Source organism: Nicotiana attenuata, unplaced genomic scaffold (assembly GCF_001879085.1).
Source record: "Nicotiana attenuata strain UT unplaced genomic scaffold, NIATTr2, whole genome shotgun sequence".
NCBI lineage: Eukaryota > Viridiplantae > Streptophyta > Magnoliopsida > Solanales > Solanaceae > Nicotiana > Nicotiana attenuata.
The window spans coordinates 62,563-84,324 of record NW_017673716.1 but is presented as its reverse complement, the minus strand read 5'-3'; the positions used below and the strand labels follow the sequence as shown (position 1 = coordinate 84,324).

The following is a 21,762-nucleotide window of genomic DNA, read 5'->3' as shown; positions in this document are numbered from 1 at the left end:
ATTTTAATTTAATTCGTAAAAATTTATCAATGTTTTTTTTGGGATTGTATTAAAGTTTCAATTTTTTTTTGAGTTATGAATAATCGACGAATACTTTCTCAATTTATGATCTAGAGAGATATTCCCAAAAAACTATTTCTTTTCTCAATTTATGCTCAACTGTTCAATCTTCTTCTTTTTTTAACTATGAAAAATTGTACTTTTTCATTTAAAAATACTAAATATTTTTTTAAAAATAAAATAACGTTTACACTTACTAGAAAAAATTGGGGCCCCAAAAAATAGGGGGCCTAAAGCAACTGCTTTAGAAGCAGATTTACCCTTGGGCCGCTAGTGGTGATCACCGAACCTCATTCACCATAAAAATTAAGAGCCCGTTTGGACATACAATTTTTTTCCTTTTTTTCAAAAAAATTTCATTTTTTTTCAAAATCAGCGTTTGTTCATAAAATTTCAAATTTTCACTTGAAGATCCATTTTGGAAATTTTCGAAAAACTCCAAAAAGCTGTTTTTCAAAATTTTTACTCAAATCACTCACAAAGCTTCAAAAACAACCCAAACTGAAATTTATGTCCAAACACAATTCTAAATTTCAAATACCATTTTCACTTCAAAAAAATTTTCACCATTTTTTGAAATTTTACAATTCTTATGTCCAAACGCCTACTAAATTACCTAACTTTATTTGTGTCACTTTAAACTAACTTTAACTACCATAAGATTAATATCACAAACCCTTTTTTTTGTACCTCTGTTGAACAGGTATGATATGAGTGTAAATATTTCAGTTCTTCAAATTACACTAAAATATATGGAAAAAACTAGATACAATTATACTAGGAAAAATGACATTGTATAGCCGCTCTCAAAATAATAGCCAAAATTATTATTATTTTATATATATTCTGTATATTATATACAAAAATTATACAAATTTGATACACTTTTTCGGCTACCAAATGCAAATAGTTTCTGGCGCGGGCTAAAAGTGAACATGCACCCGTATCAGAAACATACTTGTAAACGAGCTATATAACATAGATTTTTAAAAAAATGCATAAGCTGTAGAGTTAGAAGCATTTTAGTACTCTAATACAGTTTCTGTACAAAGAGATACGTTTATAAACTGTACAAGTTTGTTTATTTTCTAATTTCTGTTGGTTTTCTTGTATATATTTTATATTTACATGTATAGTTATTGCTTTTCTTGATCATTTTCCTGTCCTGCAGCTATTGTTGACAATGTGTTTTCATGTTATGATGCTAAAGTTGCCCAGAAAGTTGATATACAGAGGCTATTAGGAGTGCCAATTGTACGCGACCATTTCCATTCTGTATCTCCATTCCGTCGCATTTCTGCCAACTAAAAATGATATACTCTTGTCAACAATTTTTAATGCACAATGTAAAAATATGGGCTATGTTGCGCGGACTCTTCAATATGCTGCCGCACCCGTGCCGGATCCTCCGAAAATATACTACTTCTTGGAAGATCTGTGACGCACTCGGCGATATTTTCGGAGAGTCTATTGCTGATTATGGAGATCATGGTTCAAATCTCGATAGAGGCAAAAAAATGCTAGGTGATTTCTTCTCATCTGCCTAAATATTGGTGGATAGAGTTACCTTGTACAATGTGTTAGTGGGAGATAGTAGATACTAGATACTTGTGGAATAATTGAGGTGCTTGCAAGCTGGCTTAGGCCCCGCCTTTATAGTGATTGTTTAAATTTGGTAAGTCCATTTAGCAATCTTAGGCTTTTATAAATAAATGATTGGCTTTAATACCGAGTAGAGATCTAGTTTACTTACTCTGCCATCTCTGAGCTCAAATATGACTGAATCTTCAGTAAGAGCAATTGGTCTTGTCGATGCCACCTGTTTATAGACCAATGTCAACTCATGACAACATTTATAGACTTTGTTGCATGAACTCACATGTATGTTATGTTGCTCGGATCCTCCAAAAATGTCGCTGCACCTATGTCAGATCCTCCAGAATGCGTTATATATTTGGAGGATCTAACACCAGTGCAACGACATGCAACAACAGTTAACGTCTAAGGAAGACGGAGAGTCCATGTAACATAGTCTAAAGAATCAAGAAACCAGTAGAGGAAATATAGTCGATAAACACTAACCTTAGAGTCACAGTTTTTGTTTAAAGCTTGCAGGTTTTCTTCAATTTTCTCTAAGCGAGCTGCAAGATCGTCGTAAGTACAAGTTTCTTTACAATCATGAGGGTCAGAAACATGTTCTTCATTTTCCTCGACTTTATTTTTCATATATGGAAAGCCACAGCCTCTCCATTTCCATGTCCCATTGTCCAAGAACCTAAGATAAACTTTCCCATCTGAACCTATTAAGAACAAGTGAGCACCTTTGAAACATGGTCCTGGTGAACCAACAAGGATAACACTTGGATCAGGCGTTCCATGTTCTATCCAATTCCATCCGTTGGAAAACGGATTCCATTGATACTCGACTAGTCCACCATCTTCCGAAAGCATGAAAAGAGAACCCTGTAGTGACAGTGAAGATAATCTCATTGCAGTTCCAGGAGATTTCGATAGAACCAAATGTTGAGACTGGTAGTGCTCGTGCCATAATCCGGTGACTTTGTTATACTGATATAAGCGTCCGTTCCTTCCAATGACAAACACCACGTTCTCTCGGAGCAGCTCTTGATCAGCAATGCTTGCAATCTTCTCGTTGCCTGGATATCGACAATCTTTCCATTTGAACTTTCTCAGTGCAACCTAAAGAAACAGTTTATGACTCTTTAGCTTTCCTTTTATCACTATTTAGACTAGAAGCTTAATTCAAGATTTTGAATCTAATAGATGCTTAGTGCCACTCGTTTTGGCCTTCATATTACATTATTTTGAATGGAAGCTTTGAGATCTCAAGTTTATGAATCCAATATATGCTTAATGCCACTCATTTTAGCCTTCATTTTATCATTATTTAGACTGCAAGAGGCCGTGGAAACAGCTTCTTGCAGAAATGCAGGGTAAGACTGCGTACAATAGACCCTTGTGGTTTGGCCCTTCCCCGGACCCTATGCATAGCGGGAGCTTAGTGCACCGGGCTGACCTTTTATATGCTTAATTCCACTCGTTTTCTTAACGATACTCACCTTTTTTTGGACTGCGAAACTAGACAAGTAGACATAGTATAATGCTACTTACTGTGAATTGTAGCAATCTCCCACTTATGCTCACAAAGAAAAGTGCATCTTCTTTTGTAACTTTTCGAATTTTCACTGGTAGATCATCCCATGGAGGACCTCCAATTACTTGTCTTCCTTTTCTCATAGCAGTGCAATTTATCCATGTTAGTTCATCGCCGTTTCTTTCTCTGATGAGCAAATTCCTTTGCTCATCAACCAAAAACAAACTTCCATTATAGTTTCCAAGTGCACCTCTAATAGCTGTTGAATGATCATGTCTAAGCCAGAACCAGACATTTTCAGAATTTAGATTCTCGAAAATCATACCATCGTTTGTTATTAGGAAGAACGATTTCCCCTCATGCATCACCCTCAGACGGAAATTTGTGTTGATCCATTTGTCCGGGATATTGTATTCTTCCTCAGTTTCAGCAGCCTTCTTAGCTGATATATCAATTGATATGTAACTTTGCTGTTCTTTGTTACTCCTTCTCCTTCTCGCGTTTGATGTTGTGAGATCTATTTCAGCGGTTTCATCTTTGATGCCTGCAATGCAATTCGACGGTCCATGTTCTTCAGTACAATATTCTGCATTCCATCCTTCAGTTTCTGGTGCATCTATTATAGACCAGACATATTTCTGTGATGATTTTCTTCTCGCATTAACCTGATAATGTGGTCCGGAATTTTCACCTCCGAGGCCGGACAGGTGAAGTTCTCCAAGCCTACCATCATCAAGTAGAAAAATAATTCTGCCAGTTTGTAATTGCACTCCTGGAATTCCTCTTGCAGCCTTGGCATGAGGAGGATAAACATGATTAATCCAACTTTCTGTAATATCATCAACTTGTTCAGTGCCTGTATTCACGTCGAATATTCAATTTTCAAGGCAGATTTACAAGACTTACTAGAACTAAATGAATTTTATTTCATTTGGTTTACTGTTTATGGAAGCATATATTAAGAAGTGTAGTGACGAAGCATCAAAATATTGATGTTTGTTTAAGGTTCAAATCGTTGAATACTTTATCGGTTGCTCAGCAACGAATTCACACATTTATAAGGAGAATACAAGTACGTTAAAGACGAACCTGAATGATCTGGAATTCGATATTCAAAAATGTAACCAGCTGCAGTTGTTAGGAACAATGAATTTGCATTTTCAGCCAAGTTTACTTCAGAAAGACATGTAATGGAAGAGAGAATATGATCTTTCGGATTTCCATGATCGATCCATTTCCATTTCCTTTGCTGTAACCGTCTCTCTATCAAATATCCTCCCTTCATATGTTTGAAAATTTATAAGAAAAGGAAGTCAAAACACGATATATTAGCATCGAGTTAGATAGTGATGCTATGATAAAATTTTATACACATGAAAGCGAAGCAAGAAAATCACTTTGCTTGATCAAAGTGACTGTTGCAGCATAGTTATCTTAGTACAGTATTCTGTTTTCTTAAACTAATTTTGTAAGCGTAGGCGATGGACAAAACAAGATCTTGCACCTTAGTCAAGAGAAATAGAGATTTTGAAACAGCTCCATTCACTCCTTGCAAACTGCAGCCTAGAGATGGTTTCAGAGAAGTATTTTGAGCAGAAGACTCTTTTCTTATATGCTTCTTCCACGACGGTCTTGATCTCTCATCATATTCATAAAGATCACCTGAAGTACTGAAAAAAACATTACATCCATTAGAAAAAGTTACAGAGGTTATTGGAATGATACTTACTGAAACAAAGGAACTAGGATCTTTTTGCTGTTACACCTTATAGTAAATACTACTTCTGATCTAAATGTAGATGCATCCGCGATTGCTGCAACATTTCCTCCTGGAGGTTTTCCATGATCTATCCACCTAATGACATTTGTAAACAGACAGTTTAGCAAATTCCATTATATATTCTAGATCAGAAAACATTCTTGCTACCTAGTTCGCGTATTTTCTCGCCTAGCTTCTTGGTTTGTGCATATAACATTCTGACTTTGTACAGTACTAAAAACAAAAAAATTGTGTCCCTTCTATCAGTAAAATAGGGCAGCCCGGTGCACTAAACTCCCGCTATGCTCGAACCCGTGACCTCCTGGTCACATGGCAACAACTTTACCAGTTACGTCAAGGCTCCTGTTCGTCCATTCTATCAGTCATTGTAGAAAATAAAAAGCACCTTAGTGTTGTGATATGCATAAGTTGTTCTTACCTTAGGGAATCAACCTCAGAGAGTTCTAATAAAGTTCCATTCTTCGTGCAGAAATATATTCTCCTGATGTTGATGCACAAATTCAAGGTCTTATTAGCTTTAGCCTGGAGCTCACAAGTCACAACTATCTGCACTAACATAATTTAACATTGTTTTTTTCCTCAAGAAAATCCTCAATATGGAAATAGTTGGATTGAATATTCTATACTCACTTCCTATCATTGGAGACAACTCCTGATACAATTTGAATTACAGCACTTTGTTCTGCTTCTGTACTTGGTTGGCGATCGCTTGGTGGCGTAATATCAATCCAAACTGGCTGATCATTACTTAACTGCAACTGAGGGAAAATACACAGATTACACTTTTTACTCCAAAGGAAGACACAACAAATTTTGATTAAGATTATAAGAAGATACAAAAACTACAACTACAACTACACAACAACAAATCGCCTATATGAATGTCCATATTGCCTCCATTTAAGTCTGTCTCGCTCCAATATTATAAAGGAGAACTATAATATGGTAAACAGAAAATTTGAATTATAATCTGATATAGCAACATAACTGCAAAAATGATAATGTTCAATCCCAAACAAGTAGCGGTCATCTATAAGAATCCTCACTGTCTATGTCGCTCCATTTAAGCCTGTCCTAGTTCAATATAATAAAAGAGAAATATAAACAGAAAATTTTGATTGAGAATTATAATCTGATACAACAACACAACAAAAATAATGATTATGTTCAATTCCAAGTAAGTAGCGGTCATCTATGTGAATCCTCGTTATCCATGTCGCTCTATTTAAGCTTGTCCCAGTTCAATATTATAAAAGAGAAATATGGTTTGATAAACAGAAAATGTTGATTGAGAATTATAATCTGATACGAACAACAACAACAACAATAAAAACAGTGACGTCTCAATTCCAAATAAGTAGCGGTCATCTATATGAATCCTCACTGTCCATGCCGCTCCATTTAAGCTTGTCCCAGTTCAATATTATAAAAGAGAAATATGATCTGATACGACAACAACAACAACAACAACTGCGTCTCAATCCCAAGTAAGTTTGGGGCTATATGAATCCTCTCAGTCCATATCGCTCCACTTAAGCCCGTCTTATTCCAATACTATAAAAGAGAATTATAACCTAATATTCTCTAAAATCTATCAAACAGTTGAAATGATTGTTTTACATGTTTATTTGTGGATTATTTGAATGCTTAAAGATTACCTGATAAAGGTTTCCTGATTCTGATAAAGCAAGAATTGTCTGGTTGACAATAAAAACAGAAACTGCATATCCTGCTGATAATGGCAAATCATGAGGTGCTATTACCCACTGCAATCCATTCCAAAATCTTTCATAAATTGATCCACTTATACCAGTGATCCAAATAGATATCTCAGACATTTTTGTCAAAGAAAAGCTTTTTCTCAAAGGAAGATTTGAATAAGAACAACTTTCCTCATCCTTAACTTTTGTAAATATCTCCCTTTGTTCAGGTTCTTGAATAATAGTCTTAGTAATCTGATCAATAATTCTATTGGCTTTTGTGCAGTTATCATTGAAACAAGAAACTAAGTCATAAGGCAAATTTACTTGTACCCAACTCTTGGATTGATCATCATACTCCCAAAAGTTGTTGGTTTTCTGCTCAAATTTTCTCTGAGATTGTATTACATATTGGTGCATAAACCAAGATTCTGACTCAGAATCTGAAATACTAACACAGCTCAATGATGACAAGATAATGAAAATGGTCAAGAACATGAGATAGAAACAATAGAACTTGAATAACATGGTTCTTGGATCATGAATAAGATATGCATATAATGCTAACAACAGTTATCTAGTTATGGGCCATAGTAAAATAGACTGAACTCTGGCACCATTCTAAGGACAACAGGTACCATTTTTGGAAGTAAGACATACTTCTAGCCAATATTCTTCATAGGGGTAGGCTAGGGGGATGGGTGGGTTGGGTTGGGGGTCTAGGGGCAGAAGGAGAAAAATTACACTGCATATATAAGGTCAAGTTTTGTTGTTGTTGCTGGTACCTATGTATTGTCTCTTTTCGTTTTTTTGAGACGAGAGTCTTCCGAAAATAACCTCTCTACTACTCTAGGATAGGGATAACATATGCATACACTCTACCCTCCCCAGACCCCACTTGTGAAATTTTACTGGGTTGTTGTTTTTGTTGTATATAAGGTCAAATTTTTTATGTATATATTAGAGATGTTGAATTTCCTTGACTTTCTTGTGTGTTCACCTTTTTTATGCCGAAAAATTACACTGTATGTATAAGGTCAAATTTTTTATGTATATATTAGAGATGTTGAATTCCCTTGACTTTCTTGTGTGTTCACCTTTTTTATGCCGAAAAATTACACTGCATGTATAAGGTCAATTTTTTTTATGTATACATATAATAAATATTGAATCCCTTGACTTTTTTGCGTGTTCGTTTTTTTTTTTCCGAATTTTCTTGGTAAAAATCATGTCTTCGCCTATTTAGGGAGGGTTTATGTTATGTGTTTGTATATATTAAAAATATCAGGGATATTTTTTTTTTTCCAATTATGATGGGAGTAGTTTGAAACTGGTAATATATAGGTTCTTAAATTGTAACTACCTGTCTAGCTAGTTCAACTAATGGTTTTTTAGTCAACAGAGATAGTAATTAAGACTAAGGTAATAAACTGTTTAATGGGGTCAAGGGTGGTTGTTTAACTTCTATTTTTCTTTCTTAAACTTTCTTTTGATTTCCTTGTAACTTTGCTTTATAACTTTATCAGATATTTTAATGGTTTTTTAACCTAAATTGATGACTTTCCACAGTCTTAAGATTGTGATGGTTTTTTTCTCATATGTTTAACTATTAGTGAGTAAAGTTATTCGATATTTACGCTTGTAGAAGGTGATAATTAAGTACTCGGAAATATAATTAAGGTGCGCACAAGCGAATCCAAACACCATTTTTATTTTTTTTATTAAAAATTAACTGGAATAGCTAATAAAGAAGATTGTCCATGTCTAATATTTTATTCCATATTTTCACAAATCACAAATTGTGAATTATAAAGATACAATTTTGATTCTTGTGGACCTGATTTTTTTTGTGGAATCTTTCAAGATTAATAATAGAGGATCACTTTTCTGCCCCCACCATCCCCACCCCCACACCCACACCCCAGTTCAACCCACCCCCATCCAATACTTCATCTCTAAGTTGTTCATAGGGTTGGCACTTGGCAACAATAGACAGAATAAGATTCATTACCTTTTTTTAGTCCAAGTTGTTAGGTTCTATTCTTTAATTAAAGCCATCAAAATTGATAGTTGTAAAAGCAATGGCTAGGCAGTATACCTGGAGATTGTGATTATTGACTTTTCCTAATGGAGAAACATATTCATTTGTATGATCTTAAAATGTTAATAAGAATTTTATCAAAATATGAGTAAACAGTGGCATAACAAATATTTTGTGGACTAAAGAAGTAGTCAGATGAAACTTTCTCTCTCTAGAAACTAAACTCCCTCTCAGTCAACTGAAATGGCGAGCAGGTCCAAATCTGGAGGAGGAGGAAGGAGCACAGAGCAGATTGAAGAAACAAGGAGAGATCCACGAAGAGTACCACAGTCATCGGAAGCGAAGAAATTCAGAAATGTAAATGCTATACAAGGAATTGCACCGCTAGATCTGGAATCAATGGAGACACCAGCAGCAATGGCGGAAATCAAATCGAACAATAAATCCTGGGGTGAACAAGCTGAGAATGAGGTAATTGAACTAAATGTCAATACAGAATTTAGTCATGCAAAATCTGATATGAATTGGAGTAAGGTAGTAGGAAATGGACAAACGAGTGAAGGATATGACCTAACTGAGAAAATAGGGAAACAAAAATCAGGAAATGTGAAAATTACTATGGATGTATTAAAGAGGAAATAATCTACTGGAAATCAGCTGTGATTTGTTATGTGCTTGGCTCAAATCCACCGCAAATTGTGATGGAAGGATATTTCAAAAGGATATGGGGAAACCTAGGAATTGACAAGGTAGCTCAAGTGAATCGAGGAGTATTCATTGTGAGGTTTCACTCGTTAGAAAGCAAGGAAAAAGCTGTTGAGGAAGGAATAAGAATGTTTGATAAGAAACCAATGGTAGTTAAGCCATGGAGCCCGGATGTAAAGTTTAACAAACAGATGGTAGAGAAAATACTAGTGTGGATCAGATTGATGAATTTAGACATAAAATATTGGGGGCAAAATGCACTAACAAAAATAGCAGGGATGATAGGGACACCATTGAAAGCTGACAGAGCTACTACACAGAAGCAAAGGCTTCAATTTGCTAGAATCCTAGTTGAAGTGGAAGCAGATCAGGAGTTTCCAGAAGTGATAATGTTTGAGAATGAATGGGGTACAATAATAGAGCAGGAAGTAAGATATGAATGGAAGCCAACATATTGTAATGTATGTGGGAATTATGGGCATAGCAGTAAGGAATGCAGGAAACAAATGAAAGCTGAAAATGAAAAGGAAAAAAATGGTAATGGAATGGAGATAACAAAACAGAGGACCCGCAGGTCAACAATGCAGGAACAACAGGAAGGGGAAAGGGAAATCAGCAAGCAGAACAATAAGGAAAAACAAAAACAGGATGAAGAAGGAATAAAAATAGCAGGAGAACAAGATAAATGGCAAGTGGTGCAGGGGAGGAAAGCATGGAGAAACAAGAACAATGACCAGCAAAACAAAGATAAGATCATTGAAGCAAGTGGCAGAAACAATGGAAGGAATGAAGAAGAAGAGAAAGAGAAGGAAAAAAGAACACAAAGCAGAGAGCAGGGAAGGAATACAGGGCTGATTAGGGGGCCTCAACCCCAATCCCCTAATGGATAGACTGGGTTTCTGGAATTCTAGGGGTCTAAATAGGCCAACTAAACAGAAGGAAATGAATATGTTCCTTCAAAGACAACAAGTTGGAATGTTTGGACTCCTAGAAACTAAGATTAAGAGAGCTAAAGCAAATAAAGCTGCTCTTAATCTATGTACAGGTTGGTCTTATACTACTAATCATGCAAAACATAATGCAGGGAGGATTTGGCTGTTATGGAAACCCAAAATTTTTAGTATACAAATAGAGGAAGTAACTGAACAACTGATACACAGTAAAATGACACACAGAAGCACAGGGAAAAGAATGTATATCACAATGATCTATGAATTTAATGACATTGCTCTAAGGGCTGAGCTATGGAGAGATATTAGGAGGATAGCAGATCAAATGAGGGAGACATGGGCAATAATGGGGGATATGAATTCAATCATAGATAAAGAGGAGAGAGTGGGTAGCAGGGTAACATATGCAGAAATAAAAGACTTCAAAGAGAGTGTGGAATATAGTGGGCTGCAGGAAATGAAATCATCAGGATGCTACTATACTTGGAGTAACAAGCAGGAAGGGCAGGAGAGAGTAATGAGTAGGATTGATAGAGTGTTCATAAACACAGAGTGGGTGAACAAGTTGCCAATAGCAGAAGTCCAATATCTGCTACCAGGAGAGTATGACCATAGCCCAGCCATCATACAATGGGAAGGGAATGATAGACCAGCTCAGAGGGCATTCAAATATTATAACATGTGGAGCATGGATACTTCTTTTTTGAGCAAGGTTGAAGGAAGCTGGAAACAACAGGTACAAGGCACAAAAATATATCAGATAGTGGGGAAGTTAAACAGACTCAAGAGTGTACTAAGGAAGCTGAACAGAGATAGATTCAGTGATGTGGAGAAAAAGGAAGAAATCTGGTTGCAGAAGCTGCTAGCATGCCAGAAGGAAATTCAGAAGGATCCCAGGAATGAAGGAAGAACCATAGAAGAGAAGGAATTGACTAAGGAGTATGTCTACTGGAAAGAAGCAAAAACAAGATACTTACAGCAAAAAAGTAAGGTTCAATGGATCAAGCAAGGGGATATGAACACAAAATACTTCCATTCTGTTATTAAAGCAAAAAGGATAGCAACAAGAATCTTCAAAATACAAGACAATCAAGGCAAAACAGTACAAACAACAAAGGAGGTGGCAATTGCTTTTGTGGAGTTCTATGAGAAGCTACTGGGTACTGACAAAAGAGACAGGAAACATGTAGTGAGTAGAATAGTGCAGGCAGGGCCAATGGTATCAGAAGAGCAAAGAGACCAAATGATAAGACCATTCACAGCAAAGGAAGTCAAAGAGGCATTATGGGAAATAGATGGAACAAAAGCTCCAGGACCAGATGGCTATGGTAGTCAATTTTTCAAGGAAAGCTGGAGTGTAGTAGGGGAGGATATAGCTGAAGCAGTGTTAGAATTCTTTCAATCAGGGAAAATGCTGAAAGCTATGAACAATACTGCAATAACACTGATACCAAAGTCAACACATGCTGCTACAGTAGGGGACTACAGGCCAATCTCATGTTGTAATGTAGTTTACAAGATAATTTCAAAAATGCTATGCACAAGGTTGAAAACAGTGTTACCTGAGATAATATCACAGAATCAGAGTGCATTTGTAGCAGGGAGGACAATTGTTCAAAATATACTGATTTGTCAGGACCTAGTCAGACTGTATAACAGGAAGAACACAACAAGAAGCTGCTTGATAAAGGTGGACCTGAAGAAAGCTTATGATTCAATCGAATGGGAATTTGTGAAAGAGATGTTATATGCCCTCAACTTTCCAGCCAGATTTATTGGATGGATAATGGAATGCATAACAACAACAAGTTACTGTATAAATCTGAATGGAAACACACATGGGAATATAAAAGGCAGAAGGGGAATAAGGCAGGGGGATCCAATATCCCCCCTGCTATTTGTTATTTGTATGGAGTACTTTACAAGAGTAATGGAGCATGTTGCAAAACAGAAGGAGTTCAAGTATCACACTAAGTGCAAAGGAATTAAACTAACACATTTATGTTTTGCAGATGATATGATATTATTCTGTAAAGGGGAGTACAACTCTGCAATGTTGATGATGAGAGGGCTAATGTCATTCTCTAACACTTCAGGGATGAAAGTTAATGCTGAGAAATCAAACATATATTGTGCAAACATGAACAAGACAGAAATTGAAGACTTGTGTGAAGCCACAGGATACAAGATAGAAAAACTTCCATTCAATTACTTAGGGGTCCCTATATCTCCTAAGAAGCTGAATGCAGTGGACTGTGAAGGATTGGTAGACAAGATACTTGTAAGAGTCAAGGGATGGGGATCTAAGTCTATCATATGCTGGGAGAGTACAATCAGTAAACACAGTGTTGCTGCACTTACATACCTACTGGGCATCAATTTCATAATGCCAAAGAAGGTAATGAAGACTATAGTGACTATATGCAGGAACTATCTTTGGGATGGGAGTGTGATCACAAACAGACCACCACTGATAGCCTGGGATACAGTTTGCAGACCAAAGGATGAAGGGGGCTTGGGGATACAGGAATGCATAAATTGGAATGAAGCAGCAATAGCCAAGTATGTTTGGAATATAGAGCATAAGAGTGATACTTTATGGGTCAGATGGGTGAACCACATCTACATAAAAAAGGAAGATTGGTGGCAATACAAACCACCCCAGGACAGTACTTGGTATTGGAAGAAAATATGTGACATAAAAGGAAAGTTTAAAGAGGGATTTGAACAAAGAGGATGGAAGACAAACAAGTATACAATCAAGGATGTCTACAACTGGAGAAGAGGAGCAACAGCAAAGTGGCCATATGCAAGATGGATTTGGAACAGACTAAATGTTCCAAAACACTGTTTCATTGGATGGCTGATCGTGAAGAAGAGAATACTGACCAGAGATAGGCTGAATATGATGGGGGTGAGCCAAGAGAAGACATGTCTCCTATGTGAAAAAGAAGATGAAACAGTCCAACATATGTATTTTGATTGTGAGTACTCAAACAGAATACTGGAGTGCATGTGCAAATGGCTGAAGATTAGAATAAGAAATGCAGACCAGAACAATATCTGGAGGAAGATTGGAAGATACATAAAAGGAAGACTATGCAGGAGTTTTGTAGCAGCTATCATAACAGCAACTATGTACTGGATTTGGAAAGCAAGGAATGAGGCACTGTGGAACAAAGCAGTACCTATACCAGGAAAAGTATGGCAAGAAATTAAGGAAGGGAGCAGGTATAGAATTCAGGAAATATGAAATAGTAGGAAGAATAGAAAAGAAATAGAATGGATAAATGCATTGTATAGATAGAATATTGGTAGAAGATATAGAGGATATATAGAATAAGATTAAGGAGTTGAGCTCATAGGCTCAACATGGATACCGGATTGTAAATGGTTTTTGTACGGGGGAGATAAATAAAATTTTTCTTTTACCCAAAAAAAAACAAATATTTTGTGGAGCCAAGGGAGTTCAAACCCAAGACCTCCCACAACAAACATGAAACTATCAACCACTAGACTACTGAGTTGTTTTGCTGCAAGTGGTGTCACTTTTAATGGTTTTATCTTGTATTTCTGTTTTACTTATTTTATATATATATATATATATANACTAATTGTATTTGCTAGCCTATATATATATATATATATATATATATATATATATATATATATATATATATAGAGAGAGAGAGAGAGAGAGAGAGAGAGAGAGAGAGAGATAGATTAATCCCCGCTTCTTAATTTATATAGATGATAATATATAATAATTCTTTGAAAAGTTTATATTTTAAGGTTATATGCGCATAATTCAAATAACCCAAATTATAATTTGACATGATTTGTGTTTGCGCATCGCACATTTTTTCAAAAGTAGGGTAATTTTCAGCTGAGATAAGATACCATAAAATTCAATACTTGATGTGAATCTACTAACATTTGGAATTCGATAGACATGAATGGCTAATGTTTCGCGATTTGTTTTTATATGTTTAAGCTTTTGAAGGAGGTGTAAGTGGTTGGCTTTGGTGGGTACGAGAAGAGGTAGAGGACGACCTAAAAAGTATTGGGAAGAGGTGATCAGACAGGACATGGCACGACTGCAGATTTCTGAGGACATGACCCTTGATAGGAAGGTCTGGAGGTCAAGCATTAGGGTTGTAGGATAGGGGGTAGTCGAGCTTTTTCTACTTCATACCGGAGGTGAGGTTGGTTTGATAGGGTTGTTCTTAGATGGCTAGTGGTTATTATTGTGTCCACACTATCCTTTTTATTTTTCATAGCTCAGGGCCTTGATTACTGGTTATTGTTATTGCATGCCATCTATTTTATGGTTTTTATGATACTGTACTATTTCTATGGTTTCTATTGACGATACTACTATATTGTCTCTTCTTGTTTTATTTTCTCCTTCTTGAGCTGAGGGTCTATCGAAAATAGCCACTTTGCCACATCGGAGTAGAAGTAAGGTTTGCGTACACATTACCCTCTCTAGACCTCACTTTATGGAATTTTATTGGGTTGTTGTTATTGTTGTTGTTAAGCTTTTGAAGGACAAAGTTGTTTAACACCTATGCTGCTGGATAATAGCAATATACATAAAAAAAAGTAATAATAAAAAAAATGCAATGTGCAAGTTAACTTGAGTACTACTCAGTATTTTTTTTTTAAAATGGTAATGGTTTACTTATGAATTTGACTTTTTGTAAGTATATTATAAAGAATTCTTTGAGTAGTGTATCATGAACCATGGGACCACTCTTTGCAGTCTTAGGCAGTGGATGACTCGAAAGAAGGATTTTTCAGTGCATGGTTTAGAGGTTCGATATTTAATTCTGGCGAAGGAAAGGCAATCGGACTATGGATGTCCAAGCTTTGGTTGATGGAGTAACGAGACTTGATATTTTCGGGCTTGGTGGAGTTTTCATTTGTGATGTGGTGTCGTGTCCTTGTTTGAACGCATTAAGGTTCGCCGGTATTATGGTCTTCTTTGATTTGCCATCGGGGCATGGTGTGGTGAAATTGAGTCTAAGAAGCGGTTGTCAGAGATGGTGGTGTGAATCGATATTTCTAATGCTGATGGCTCGAGAAAGATGCTCTTCGAGGAGGCTTAGAGTTGGTAGAAAATAATGTATTAGTTCAGGTGCTACAGAGATGGATTTTGATTTGAGGTAGCAAGTGGGTAACGAAGGATGAGGAAGGACATGGTGGGAGGTGTCTCGCGGTGGTTGAATTGCTAGCAGGTCAAGTATGAAAAGCAGAGGTCGAGAAGTTGCTTAAAGGAGATGGTTCGACTGAAGTGGGAGTGGTAGAGTAGCATATGGATTCTGTGGTAGGATAGCTGCATGCTTTGAGAAAAGTTTAGAGCGATTGGGAATCATGGTGGACAATGACTAGGTCTATGAATTTTATTTGGAATGGTGGCTACTGTACTGAGGAAGATTGAATATGACGGAAGAAAGTTTGCTTGGAGTGTTTAGGGGTGTAAGAGCTTGATTATCGTTATGCGATACGACGTGACTTCGAGTTTGGAATGTATTGTCGGACTTTCAGTTGATGTCAATGGGGAATGAACAGACTTGTACAGCCGGTGGGCGAGCCTGGGCACAAGAGGGTTTACTGATTTCGTAGTAGTTGCACCTAGTACAGCGTCGTTGAAAGATGTCGGTATAGAATTCCATAAGTGGGCTATCTCCTGTGAGCAGGTCAGCGGTTACGTGATTCCTGATGAAGCTTCTACGAGGAGTTCTACTTACTACCCAGCGGGAGGTCCAATAGTCAATCGTGGCTGATAATTCGGGATGCTTTAGGAAGAGTTTAACAAGATATTTTGAGAAATTTGGCGGGTTGACGGTGCGAGATCATGGTAATTGAGAAGGAGAATCCTTTTGGGTTCTACATTATGTGATGGTAGCTTAAAGCTAAGTGGGGGAGCCCACCGTCTACACTTGGATCGCATGGTTGTCTGCTTGCATAGTTTCTGATTATTGGTGCATTGGTGGATCAATTATGACTAAGGAAAGAAAATATCAGGGGTAATTCGAGCAAAGTAATTGATAAATGTGTTCTATATTTCGCCTTATCAATTCATGTGCAGGTTTGGGAAGACTTAGAGTTTATGTTTCTTGTGAATGTGATGTACGAGGAAAAGAATTCAGCCGGTTGCTTCCTTAAGAGGGTATTCATGTGCTAGTAGAGCATTGGAGTTTGGTTATATTCGGTACCGGGCCAGAGTGGGTGACTCTCAACAACGGTCCTAGTGGGTTCAAGAATTAAAGTGTAGTTCCTAAAGATTTCGGGTTCGTTGTGTGGTTAAGGATCTAATTTTTGCAGTGGATTATGAAAGGGACTTGGAGTGTTCTATGTTTTCATTGGGTCTGCGGTGCAGTATTGGAGGGAAGGGAGAAATAGCTTCGGATCCGCGGAAGGTCTTGCAGAATGGGTGTACTAGTTGGAGATGCTATTGTGTGCTTAAAGAAGGTATGAGATGGTTCATGAGTATTGAGAGATGTGGTCTTGTGATTCGGGTCGCTCGGGATGAGTGTGGATTGAGTTCGTTATGTTTTTGGATGGAGCTATTGTTATCTCTAAGGCAAGTCAAGAGTAAATTGGAAGAAGTTGGTTCGGTTAGTAGTGGTCGAATCAGCATGATTGTGGCAATGATCAGTTCCTTCGGCGTGTGAAGTTATACTTATGGTTTGTGGTTGTACGTGTGGGCTTGACAACCACCATAACTTGATTAATTTGGGAGGTGTTTGATTCTAATGGACTTGTTGTGTAAATGGATTCCGGAAGAGTTATGGTGGTTTAGATCACGACTTGAGGTTTGTATTTTCGGTGGTTAGGGGAATTCAGTTGCGTGTTGCAATGGTTCTTCTAAAATGAGTTAAATGAAAGGTTTCTAGCCGATGAAGTGTTATTCTACTAGTAGTTCATGGGTTATGATGAATTCTCGTACTCTCGCATTGCATCATGATAGGTGCAGTGAGCAGCATGGGAATTAAAAGTTGAGAATCAAGGTCGTGACTCGGTGTTGATAAGAATGTCACGAGCTCGGGTGAGCAGGGAAGAATTCAGATGTTCAAAGTAAACCGACATTATCTAGTGTTGCCTAAGAATGGTATTCTGTGGAAGAGGCATTGTGTATCGATTTGCATATTCTTGATTTTCATTACAGAATTTGCATAGTTGGAGGTGTGGATGTGTAGACTTTGCTACCTGGTGCGGAAGGTCATAGGAGTATAACCTACGGGAAGATTGTATAAGTGTGACATGTTAGTCACTTGATTGTTAAGGATTGAAACCAAGTTTGGAGATTCTGGTACTATCGCTAATGTGAGAGTTTATGCCTTAAATGCGCTCTATTCAGTTGGTTGTGGACTATGGGAGTGTGTTCAGTATTGGACGGCTGCTGGTGTGTCATGAATAGGGCCATTGTGGATCCTTGAAAGGCTGTTGGTTCAGTATTGGATGATCGAAATCAGCTTGGTGTCCGTTGGTGGGTCTAATGTGAATGTGTGCTCTACGTTCGGTCGACTGTGTTCATTAGGCATAGCACTACTTATGGAAAAGTTGTCGAGCATTGGATGCCATTTCCATCGTCAGCTATTCCATGTAATACTCTATTGTGCCATGTGGGTTGTGAGACAACTTGATTATTCGCACATGTGTTGTGGTCCCGTGTAGCTTGTGGTGTTATAAGAGCAGGATGGCTCTCGAGATGCAGGTGATTTATTGCACCTTAGTCGTGATTGGGTTTTGTAGCGTATGACGCTATCCGTCTCCCCAGGGTTGTATTATGCACTTGGCGTGCTTGTGGTCGATATTCGGGTATTTCGTAGGTATAACCATCATGTGTTGATGGGTATTTCCTTATTTATTGTTATGTGTGGATCGGGTGGCACGCCGTCACGGGTATGTTGCTTGAATCGGATTGCACGCCGTAATAGTGTCATGTTTGGATCGGGTTGCACACCGCAACGGTATCATGTGTGGATCGTGTTGCACGCCACAACAGTGAAATGTTGAGTACGATTCCCTATACTTATTTTTGTGTATTTTGTTCCTCATCTTCCGAGGAGGGTTCATAGCATCTGTTCAATCCTTTTATTCATTACGCGGGCCGAGTAGTTCTTTTCTAGAGTTTGTTTTTCCTTAGGTATCACATTCGAGTTTGTAGCTTGTTGGCGCATTGATGGCGTCATATGAAATTTTTGGCGGTGTTTGAGTTGGCTTATTGCCCGAGCATCTTGTTCTGGGTGAGACGAGGTTATTGGACATGAAGTCAGTGTAATCATATTTATATAAGGTATATTAAAGGGAAAATGTCACTATTCAATTCAGAATGAGGCAAGAGTTCTTGTTGAGCGGAGGACTCGGTGAGTTGTTGATCTGACGGGTGATTATGAGTTCCTGCGCGTGCCTTTCATCGTTGCAGTATTGTGAGGATTGAGAACGGGCTTATATGTGTTATGAGGTATACTACGGGCATCGGATCGGTAAATTTGCAGCTGCAGTGCTTGGAGGAGGTTACCATGGGCAAATGAGTTACGCGGTGCATTGTGTGAGGTCAGCATGGGTGCATGATCTTGTGTGGGTTCAGCGTGTGGGGATTGATACGGTGTTCGTATGTTAGAATCATGTCTTATAGAGAAATTCGGAGGTTGGAATTTGGTTCTAAGGCTTATTGACTAAATAAAAGGGAGGATCTTCAGTCTGGCTCGAGCTAATGTGCTCAACTAGGTTGTGGTGGCACGTGTAGGTGCACAAGGTGTGCAACAGTGATTTTGGGGCAACTCCGGGGCAGTTCTTAGCACGTTCGAGGACGAACATATGTTTAAGTGGGGGAGAATGTAATGACCCGACTGGTCGTATTGAGCTCTAGCCCGTTATTCGGCGGTTTGAGGCCTCGAGTAGCTTTACTTCATGTTTTATGACATGTACGTATGGTTTAAATTGAATTACGGGAAGTTCGGAGTTGTTTCGGAAGAAAAATTCTCAATTAGGAAGCTTTAAGTTGGGAGAGTTGACCAAGGTTTGGATTTTGAGCAAACGATTCCGGAATGGAATTTTTATGATTTCAATAGCTTCGTATGACGATTTCGGACTTAGGCGTACGTCCGGATTTATTGGAAGTCCGTAGGAAAATTCGGCACATTTTGGCGAAAAGTTAGAAAGTTGAAGTTTTGAAATATTTATAAATTTGACCGGAAGTTGACTTGGTTGATATCGAGCTCGGATTTCGAATCCGGAAATTGGAATAGGTCTTATGTCATTTATGACTTGTGTGCAAAATTTGAAGTCATTCCGAATTGATTTGATATGCTTCGGTACAAATTATAGAATTTGGAATTTTCATAACTCATAATTCGATTCGAGGCGCGATTCATAGTGTCGGCGTTGTTTGATGTGATTTGAGGCCTCGACTAAGTTCATATCATGTTTTGGGACTTGTTGGTATGATTTGACGGGGTCCCGATGTGCTTGGGTGTATTTTGGATCATTGGTTGAGAGACGAGTAAAGTTAAGAAAATTTGGAGTTTAACCATGGTCACTATCGGGTCAAGACGAACTCTTTTCAGTGTTTTGAGTGTGCGAGCAGGTCCGTAGCGTATTTTATGATTGAAATTCATATATGGTTTGTGTCTGGGAGGTTCCGGATGAGTTTCGGTCTTTTGGATCATTTTGGAGAAGTTTGAGTTTGCTGGTTTCTGGTGAGGCACTGTTCATTCGCAATTGTGAACACCGTTCATTGGAGTTTACTGTTCATTCGCAAATGCAAAGTTTTTGTCTGCAAATGCGAACCTGGGCAGATTATTTTAAATCAGAATTTTGCTTATTTCACTCATTTCTCTCTTGGTTTGGGGCCTTTTTGGAGAGCTTCAAGGGGAGATTTTGACCATTTATTGCAAGGTAAGTAATTCTCGCATATTATTAGCTAACTACATGGATTCTACAAGGATTTAAATATGGAAATTAGTAGAAATTGTGAGATTTTGAAAGAAACCTAGAAATTGGTATTTTTAGACTTTTATCACGAAATTGGACATGGAAGTAGGAATACATTATATATTTGAGTTCATGGTATTATGGGTAAAATTTATTTGAAAATTTTCGGAATCCGGGCACGTGAGCCCGAGGATTGACTATATTGACTTCTCGAGCGGAGTTGGGAATTGTTATAAATTAATTTATTATGAGTATTAGAGTATATTTGTATTGGTTTGCACATTGTTTGACTAGTTTTGGAGCGACAGACATCGGTTTGAGGTGTTAGAGTGGAGTTGGAGCCGGTTATGGAACTTCAGAGCAAGGTAAGTCTCCTGTCTAACCCTGTGAGAGGGAATTTAATCCATAGGTGTTATATTCTTATATGCTACACGTTGTGGGAGCAATGCACGTATGCGGTGACGAGTGTCCGTGCGTATGCTAGAACTCCTAATTATGTCTGGGTAGACTTAGGTTCACGTCATGCTATAATTGTACTATTTCAGTTATCTTCTGCTCGTTTAATTCCATTATTTCGTGTTACGACTTGAGACTAAACTTGCATAGGGTGATAGACTCGCTATTGCAGAAATGTGACGAGCTACTTGATAATTCGCGGAATAATATTGTGCTTCCCTTTATGCATTTTCTCCTGCGTTGTGCGTATTTAGTTTAAAGTTTTTCCTTAAAATTTCATAATCCGCATGTATATTCGTGAGTGAGGTCAAGGGCCCGTTAAAGCTTCTTACTCTAATGGGAGCGGGCCGTTCGCCTCGGCAGTATAATAGATGCATCTATGGTTCATGTCGTTAGACCCTCGGCATTGTACACATTATTATGGGATCGGGTCGTACGCCTCGGCATTTCTATAAAATACTCTTATGGGATCAGGTCGTTTGCCTCGGCAACGTCGTGCGTAGTATTTGACAATAAACCAATGTATCCGTGTGATATTGAGTTGTGACGACCTATCTGGTAAGGTCCATTTCAGATATACTCCGGTTGAGGAGGTAACTGATAATTGAGAGCTTGACATTACTCTTCAGAGGAGGATTGTACCATGTACCTGTATTTGTTTATAATGTTTATTACCATGCCGTATATTTGCTTACTTCCTACTGTATTTTATTTATTAGACCATTAGTAAGTATCGAAGTCGACCCCCCGTCACTACTTCTCGGGGGTTAGGCTGCATATTTACTGGCTACGTGTTGATTTACGTACTGATGCTACACTTGATGCACTTATTGTGCAGGTATATATATGTTTGGTGGTCTGTTGTGCGCAAAGGCGCGGCTGTTGCGAGGACTTTACGGTGAGCTGCCTTCCATGTTACGATCCGCAGCATACAGAGTCTCCATCAGAGTTATTTATATTCTCCTGTCTAACTTGTATTCTAGACAGACGTTGTATTATTATTGTACTCC

General features: G+C 37.9%; 1 protein-coding gene across 2 annotated transcripts; it reads right to left on the bottom strand.

Moving 5' to 3' along the window:
* Positions 1 to 1,068: 1,068 nt before the first annotated feature.
* LOC109217097 lies at positions 1,069 to 7,294 on the bottom strand. 2 transcript variants are annotated; one of them, XM_019381327.1, is made up of 10 exons: positions 6,614 to 7,294; positions 5,586 to 5,713; positions 5,374 to 5,436; positions 4,941 to 5,030; positions 4,680 to 4,845; positions 4,265 to 4,454; positions 3,193 to 4,031; positions 2,143 to 2,760; positions 1,814 to 1,879; positions 1,069 to 1,364 (listed from the first exon to the last, which is right to left on the bottom strand). In XM_019381327.1, exons 1-10 carry the CDS (start codon positions 7,181 to 7,183, stop codon positions 1,257 to 1,259), a joined length of 2,838 nt encoding a protein of 945 aa, XP_019236872.1. In that variant the 5' UTR covers positions 7,184 to 7,294; the 3' UTR covers positions 1,069 to 1,256. The 2 variants fall into 2 exon arrangements, with proteins under 2 accessions (XP_019236872.1, XP_019236873.1); XM_019381328.1 differs by having other exon boundaries at positions 5,586 to 5,707; positions 6,614 to 7,281.
* Between the last annotated feature and the right edge of the window lie 14,468 nt (positions 7,295 to 21,762).